Source organism: Netta rufina (assembly GCF_964035555.1).
Source record: "Netta rufina genome assembly, chromosome: 1".
Taxonomy (NCBI): domain Eukaryota; kingdom Metazoa; phylum Chordata; class Aves; order Anseriformes; family Anatidae; genus Netta; species Netta rufina.
Genome location: NC_140123.1, coordinates 124,652,080 through 124,660,108, shown reverse-complemented (window position 1 = coordinate 124,660,108; position 8,029 = coordinate 124,652,080). Strand labels below are relative to the sequence as shown.

The 8,029-nt window shown below is 50.5% G+C and overlaps 1 protein-coding gene across 2 annotated transcripts; it reads left to right on the top strand.

Moving 5' to 3' along the window:
• The first annotated feature begins 89 nt into the window (after positions 1-89).
• On the top strand, positions 90-5,525 carry NOP2 (NOP2 nucleolar protein). Of its 2 annotated transcripts, XM_084295504.1 has the most exons (17): positions 90-245; positions 325-370; positions 449-525; positions 902-1,170; positions 1,473-1,516; positions 1,685-1,863; positions 2,658-2,857; positions 2,960-3,049; positions 3,131-3,218; positions 3,312-3,452; positions 3,641-3,780; positions 4,047-4,136; positions 4,447-4,569; positions 4,643-4,740; positions 4,816-4,946; positions 5,060-5,330; positions 5,415-5,525. In XM_084295504.1, the coding sequence occupies exons 1-16, from the start codon at positions 143-145 to the stop codon at positions 5,311-5,313; spliced, it is 2,073 nt and encodes a 690-aa protein (XP_084151630.1). In that variant the 5' UTR covers positions 90-142; the 3' UTR covers positions 5,314-5,330; positions 5,415-5,525. The 2 variants fall into 2 exon arrangements, with proteins under 2 accessions (XP_084151630.1, XP_084151629.1); XM_084295503.1 differs by having other exon boundaries at positions 5,060-5,525.
• The last annotated feature ends 2,504 nt before the right edge of the window (positions 5,526-8,029 follow it).

Sequence of the window (8,029 nt, the reverse complement as noted above, 5' to 3'; positions counted from 1 at the left end):
GTGTGTGTGAGGGAGATGTGGGAGGGGAAGGGGTTGGGCTGAGGGGGGGCGGAGGCGCTGCCGCCATCTTGTGTGGGGGCGGGCAGGGGGCTGCGCGTGCGCGCGGCCGTTAACGGCCTCCACGTGTGGCGGCGGCGGCGCCATGGGGCGGAAGCTCGACCCGCTGAGGGAGAAGCGCGGCCCCGGGCGCAAGGCCCGCAAGCAGCGGGGGGCCGAGGTGGAGCTGGCCCGCTTCTTGCCCCACGGTAAGTCGAAATAAAGCCGAAAGATTCCCGGTGCGGTGCGGGTGGTGCCGCCTGACCGCCGCCTGTTGTCTTCCCGCAGAGGAGGAGAGCGGCAGGAGGAAGCTGTCCAGCCACGCGCGGAGGAGGTGAGGGGGGTCCCGGGGTCCGGGCCCCGTCCCGGTGCTGCTCTCCTTGGGCCTCACGGCGCGTTCCCTCCGCTGCAGGGCTGCCAAGAGGCGACTGGGAGCGGCCAGCGGCCCGGCGGGGAGGAAGGCAACGGGAGGAGGGCGGCAGCCGGCAGGTGAGTGCTCTGGGGATGCCTTTGGGCTGGCTTCTGGGACCTGCTGCACCAGGTAGGGGCACATCCACTAAGGAATAAAACAGCAAAGGGCCTCTCTTCTGTGCTGTCAAGCTGCTTCTGAACTCCCTGCATAAACACCATCAGGATTTTACAACCATATTTTAACGTGGTAGCCTACATAACACTTTATAAAGCTGCTTTGCGGCGGGTTAAGAACACTTCTTTTGTTTTTTGACTGCTAAAAATGATGTGGAGGGGCAAGCAGACCCCTCTCATTGACAGGCAGCTCAGGTCTGTTGTGCACACCCAGTGAAAAACACAGGGCAGTTGCTTTTGTTAACAACACCTAGCTTCTAACTGCCTGTTCTGCCTGTAGCTAAAGAGCAGGTGTCCCCTCAGAAGGAGACGCAACCCAAAAGGGCAGCAGGACAAGCCCCGCAGCGCAAGTCTGGCTTCAGTGACGGCAATGCGAAGTGGCTGACTCCAGCCAAAGCCAAAAAGAACTCGCCTAAAGGAAACAATGTGGAGTTATCCAGCGATGGGGAGGTGGAAGAGGGCAGCTGGGAGATGGAGGAGGAGGACGAGGATGAGAGCGGAGAGGAGATGGTGGATGATTATGGCGCCTCATCATCTGAGGAGGAAGAGGTAAGAACTTTTTGCATTTAATTTAATTTTGCAAGAAATACTTGACTTTTCTGGCTGTAAAGGCCCAGTAGGCTTAGGGGAAAAGGCTGACATTACTGGGAGGGATGGACAATGAGGTGGTAGAGAGCTTTGTCCTTTTTTGCCTCACGAGAGCAATTTCAAGTTTAGCAGCTGATGCCTGCACAACATTCAATGTCTTTTTTGTTGTCAATTTTAAGTGCAGCAGATAAATTTCACAGGTGGCAAGGAGTTAAGGGGTATTCATCAATACTGTTTCGTTAACCTCTTGTCTCTCTGTTTAGCTGCTGCCTATTGAAAAAGCTGCCCTGAAGCAGAAGTCTGACAGGTAAGGATTCGAGAACGTCGCAAGACAGCAGAGTCTTCCGTGGTTCAATGAGGAGCCTGAGTTGCTCATTCTTTTCTGTCCTCTCTGACATCCAAGAGGTGATGATTGTGAAGAGCCTGTGCAACAAATTGTTTTGTATAAAATGTCCATTCTTTTCTTTACACCTAGGGGAGGCCTCAGTGAAGATGACAGTGAAGAGGAGGAGGAAGAGGAAGAAGAGGAGGAGGATGAGGAGACAAGCATGCACAAGACAGGACAGAAGGAAGAAGAGAGCAAAGATCTGCAGCTCAACCTGGATATAGATGAAGAGTTCAAATTGCCAACTAACGAGCAGATTGAGAAAGAGAATATCCTTTATATCTGTGACATCTGTAAGCCATATGCACGCAGCAGTACGGAGCCTGGGCACAGCTGAAGAGCTTTCAGCTTTATCACGTGTATTGTTTAGCAAGATGCCTGATGAGGCATTTTTAGATGAGCTGCCTTAGCAGTTACTGTATAGTGCTGTACTATAGTATAGCTAGGAAATATGTTATGCCCTGTAAAGGGCTGAGAGCCTGCCCCAGTCTTCCTTCCTTCTAGTCCTAAATGCATATGGATCTGTCACATAGCGTCATTCCCTTCTACCCTGATTTCCCAGCAGGTGTTTGTCTAACCCAGTCATAGAGCCCCTGGCAGTAGCGATTCCAGCATACAAAGTGCTTGCTCTAGGGCTTCAGTGATTTTCATTTCCTGTCTTTCCCTGTGCAATTTAATCTTGCTTCTTCTCTTTCTCTTTTGTTCCCCATAATTGTCTTTGGGGAACATCTGATCTCCTTTCTGATGCAGATAAAGTTTTCAGCATTGGAGGACCTTTTTCCCATTTTTTTCCCTGTTTATTTAAACTAAACCATATTCTTTCAAGTGTCTCACAATTTCTGCCTTGTGAACTTTCCTGTCCAGCTCTGTCCTTTGAATCCCCCTTCCTGGTGAACTCTGTGGGAAGCTTAAATGCTGAGTTCAGTAGATGTGCGTGCTCCAACAAGGCCTTTCTGGCGCTGGTGTTGTGACGATTCAAGACTCCCGCATGAGTGATTGAGCCTGAAACAAACTTAATGTGCAAGTTTATTGGTTGGTTGTCATCCCTTAATGATCTTTCTACCTAACGAGCCACTGGACCTGCACATCATTCACCAGCGCATCAAGGGCAACATGGAGGTGCTGCAGGACTTCAGGGTGAAGCGGGAGGAAGGGCGCACGCGGCAGGAGTACCTCGCCTTACTGCGCCGGGACATGGCTGCCTACTACTCCTACAGCGACTTCTTGCTCAAGAAGCTCATGGACATCTTCCCACTCCCTGAGGTAGATTCCTCCCTAGGTTGCACCTTGGCTGACAGGTGAAGGACATAGCAGCCTCCCTAGCTCATCATTTTTACATCATTTCTTTTGCTTTCTTTGGTCCAGCTGATAAACTTCCTGGAAGCCAACGAGGTTCCCCGTCCCGTCACCATTCGTACCAACACCCTCAAGACGCGGCGACGGGACCTGGCACAGGTGAGAGCAGAAACCAGTGGCTGTTGCCTGCGCTGCCTGTCGCGCAGGGTTGTGCCTCAGCCCCGTCTCGTTGTCTTGCAGGCTCTCATCAACCGTGGTGTGAATCTTGACCCCTTGGGAAAGTGGTCAAAAACCGGACTTGTTATTTATGACTCCTCCGTGCCCATCGGTGAGATCACCCTTCCTGTCACGGGGCTGAGCTGACCCACTCTTGGCTCTCCTTATTTCACAAGCTGTCTTTTGTTCCGCCTTCCCTGCCCAGGTGCCACCCCTGAGTATCTGGCTGGGCACTACATGCTGCAGGGAGCTTCCAGTCTTCTCCCCGTCATGGCTCTGGCTCCGCAGGAGAACGAACGCATCCTGGATATGTGCTGTGCCCCGGGAGGCAAGACCAGCTACATAGGTACCACCCAAGAGCCTTTTTTGGCAGGCCTGGGAGGGATGCTGTGCAAAGTGATGCATTTCCACTAGTGTGTGCAGAAAGGGGAAACAGAATGGGACTGAATTCAGGGGAAGAAGGGGGGTGGCTGTGCGTGGGCAAAAGTTCGGGAGGTTTTCAGCCCTTTGCTGATGCGTTTTGCCCTCCGGCAGCTCAGCTCATGAAGAACACAGGGATGATCTTGGCCAATGACAGCAATGCTGAGCGGCTGCGTAGCGTGGTGGGGAACTTGCATCGTCTGGGGGTCACCAATGCTGTGGTGAGCAACTGCGACGGACGGCAGTTCCCCAAGGTATGTTCCTATTTGCTCCAGAGTGTTCTTCCTGTGCAGTTGTGCTGTCCCTTCAGCAGTGCTTTGTTCTGTGAAGTCGTTTCTCACAGAAGGATGAGCAGAGCTGCAGGGGAGTGTGCTTGTTGCTTCATGTGGAAACATGAAAGGAGACGGGAAGGATCAAGAGCTCTTTCCTGCTTTCCCAGTCACCTGGTTCCATTTCTAGTCTCAGTCTTGTTCTCAGTCCCTACCAACGAGCATAACTCTAAATGTATGTCTGCCTGTAGGTACTTGGAGGGTTTGACCGTGTCTTGCTTGATGCTCCTTGTAGCGGAACAGGCGTCATTTCCAAGGATCCTGCTGTCAAAACCAATAAGGTGAGTGCCCAGTGGGGATGCTAGGTGAGGGATCAGGTGTGCGTCCTGAGAGGGAGGACTTTAGGACATCTGCTTTCTTGGGAGATCTCTGCAGTAGGGAAACTGATTTTTCCTGCTCTTTTCTATTCTGCATGTTGCACTAGAGCTAGGGTTTTTGTTTTGTTTTGTTTTAGATTAGTTCTGCAGAAGACCACAGAATCTCTTATATCTTGTGCCTTGTTCTCCTGCCACCCCTCCATCCACAGTAGTTTCAGAAGCCTGGGGGTGCTTCCCTGTACCTCCGGCGTCCTAACCTGTCTTTCCCTTTCAGGATGAGAAAGACATCCTGCGCTGCGCTCACCTGCAGAAGGAGCTGCTTCTCAGCGCTATAGATTCGGTCAATGCTGCCTCAGAGACAGGGGGCTACGTTGTGTACTGCACCTGCTCCATCACGGTAAGTCCACGCTGTCCTGGTCATCTCCTCGGGGGCTGGCAGGCCTCGGGTCCTAACGTTTAATCTCTGGCAGGTGGAGGAAAACGAGTGGGTGGTGGATTATGCCCTGAAGAAACGCAATGTGCGTTTGGTGGCCACAGGACTGGACTTTGGCAAGGAAGGTTTCACCAGGTGCGTGCCAGTTCACCAGCTGACCAGGGTTCACCAGGGGCATTCTGTCATTTCTCATCCCTTTTCCTCCTCCAGGTTCAAGGACCGGCGTTTCCACCCCTCCCTCAAGCATACACGGCGTTTCTATCCCCACACACACAACATGGATGGGTTCTTCATTGCCAAATTCAAGAAGTTCTCTAACGCCATTCCCAAGGCACAAAAAGGTAACCTGGTACTACTGGAGCTCTGCTGAGCTGCCTGGGCCTGCTCTCACGGGCTGCTTGCCACGCAGAAACCACGTGGGTTCTTCCTGCAGCACTTCTCTCTCTTGTTGCAGATGAAGAACCCGCTGTGGAAGCAGCAAGTCCGTCTGCTGGCCCTGAGGCTGTCGTGGAGCCTCAGCCAAAAAAGAAGAAACTTGAGGACACACAAATTGCCCAGGAACAGAAAAAAAACAAGCCTGCTTTGAAGAAGAGGCGTTCTTTGCAGGGGCAGAGGAGACCCTTGAAGGCTGTCCCGCGTTCTTTCCAGAAGCCACACGCTCAAGTCCCTGCAAGGAAGAAGCACAAGGTGAAACAGAACGGACAGTGAGAGGAACTGCTCTTCAGGTGTTGTATCCCTCCGTAGGGAGCAGAGGTCAGCGGGCTGTCCTGGCTGCGTGTACACCACGTTGCTTTTCCTGCTCTGTGCAGATACTCACCGCAGTGCTGAGTGCCCAGGACAGCCACAACGACCCCCTTCACTCCTTTCTCTCCTCTGCATCAAGGACTGACACACTGACCCATTAAAAGTTTTATACTCTTGCTCAAATCTTGTCCTTTTCCCTCGAGCATTGAACAGAGAACTCTGTCATGACCCCTTTCTCCTTTGCAACAGAAGGAGATCTCCTTCCGCTTCCATCCGATGCCCTGGTATTTTCGGTGTCTGTTCTTACTGCTGTTGTCACTGCGCCATGGATGTTTGGGGGCAGCAGTGAAATCGTAGCTGCCTCAATGAGGTGTGGGTTGAAACCTCACCCTGTCAGCAGGGTGCTTAGGGCAGGACTGGAGCTCCTAGGTCAGTGCTCCTGTGCTGGTCCCCAGCTCCATGTCATTCATCACTGTCTGCTGGTCCACTTCTCTCTTGTGCTTGTCCCCAGTTCTTCCTGGTGCTCCTCACAGAACGGTCAGGGTTGGAAGGGGCGTCCCAAGGCCGTCTGCTCCAACCTGCTGCTCTCGTGGGGCCACCCAGAGCAGGTTGCCCAGGACAATGTCCAGGAGGCTTTTGGAGATCCCCAAGGAGGGAGATTCCGCAGCCTCTCTGGGCAATCCCAGAACTCTGTCAGTCTGTCCCCAGCCATCTCCTGGGTGGCCTCCCAGGCTGCAAATGGCATTGCTGCTGGTCCTGGTGCTGTGCAGTCCTGTTCTTTTTGCCTTTTTGCTCACCCAGATGTAGTTGGTTTTCCTCAAGATGTAACAAGCAATGGCCTGGGCTGTTTCTATTTACATGGCAGCCTAGGTTCCTTTCCTTGTCAGTGTGAATTGGCATTCTCACCTTTTGGTTCTGCTTTCCAGTGAATAGATGTTTTTCTAGATACAATTTATAAGTAAGCTCTCTGCTAAGAATGCTTTCCAGTTGTGTTCCACCTGTGTTTTGGAGCTGTTCATGGGAGAACTTGACGTGCTATTACAGTGTTTTGTGTCTGGTTTTAAGGACAGCTGAACACAGTGAGGTACAGTGAGGATCTGGGGAATTACTTTGCTCCCAGTCTTTTCCAGGTTCAGCAAGTAGTGAGACTGAGCATGAACTCCAGAAATACGTGTGCACACACAAATGACAGATAAAACCAACCGCATACATTAGCAGAAACAGGAGAAATGGGCTATGAAGGGTGCTGAGAAACACAACACTCAAAAGAAGAAATGGAAAAAATGGCCCAGTCCTGTTCTTAATTGCAGGCCTACCAAACTTTGAGTGTGTCAGTGGACCTTCTGAATGCACGCTTTGTGGATCTCTGGTTGCTGGTCTGCAGACTTGTGGTCTGTCCGCTGTCTGGCTCTCAGATCTCTTATCCTATTGTTTGGTTAGTTCAGCTTGAAGTTTGCTAGCATTTCTCAAATGTGCGTGCTTGCAGAGAAAATTGATATAAATAGCCTAACATGAAGATAGCACAGCTGGACAAACCTACTAACCAGCCCGTTTCCAGGTGACCTTGTATATATTCCTCCTCTCCATTTTCCCATGCTTATTCCTCCCTCATCTAACTTGATGCCTCCCTTTCCCCACTTTTGATCCTTCCCATAAACATCCCATAGTAAGTTTGGCCCCCATAATCCTCTTTAGCATTGCATAAAATTTACGAAGTACAACAGTTCCCCTCAAAGGTTCTGTAACATTTTTTTTTTTTCTTTTTCCTCTAAAACCTCATGCTGATCTTGTTTTCTTTTGAGTTACAAGGTTTCTGGGTGAACCTTTTCAAGCATACCCTTGAATGGTTGCTGTACTCCTTCCATCTGTCAGTCTTGGGAGTCCTGGTGTTTGTTACAGCCCTTCTTATCTTCTTAGGGCTTATGTATCTGTGTGTTTAATTTATTACAGCTCTGCTTTTCTTTCTTTCTTTTTTTTTTTTTTTTTTTTTTTTTTTTGTAGTGTTGACTAGCCATTAAACATCTCCTTACAGCTATAAATTGCTTTTCCCCCTGCTTCACAGAAAATCAGGGCAGGGAGGAGCCTCTGAATGCATCTGTCTCACTTCGAGCTTGTGTGGTGAAGTCTCTAGACTGCCTAATACACACCCTAGGGTTTTCCAGGGTCTTTCAGAAAAAAAATAAGTCAATACTAGGCACTGATATGAAAAGAATAATTAGCAAAATGGAGAAGGTTACTTCCCTGTCTGAAGTAACAGTGCATGTACTACTTCTGTCTGCGTTTCGAGTGTCCTCTGTCAGAAAAAAGGATTGTAGGGATGGGAAATGGTCAGAGGACAAGTACATCTACAAGAGGAGCAGCCAGAGTCTAGGCCTCCCTAGCTTGGGGAAGGGACCACGGGGAAAGAAGTGATAAAATGGGATGTAAAAGTATGGGTAACGCTGAGAAGATGAACAGCAAACAAATGCTTGCTGTTTTCCAATGAGAACAGATCCTAGGACCCATCAACTTCACCATCAGCTTCTAGCACCCACAGGATGTTCCCCGGTTGGTGTAGATGGCTGCAGAACATCCTGTGCACGCTGGAAACTTGCACGGGTTAAGAAGCTAGTGAAAAATGGTTCCTCTTGGTTGTTGGTCTCTGTGCTCTGGTCTGAGGCTGTTTGAATGTCTGAAAACT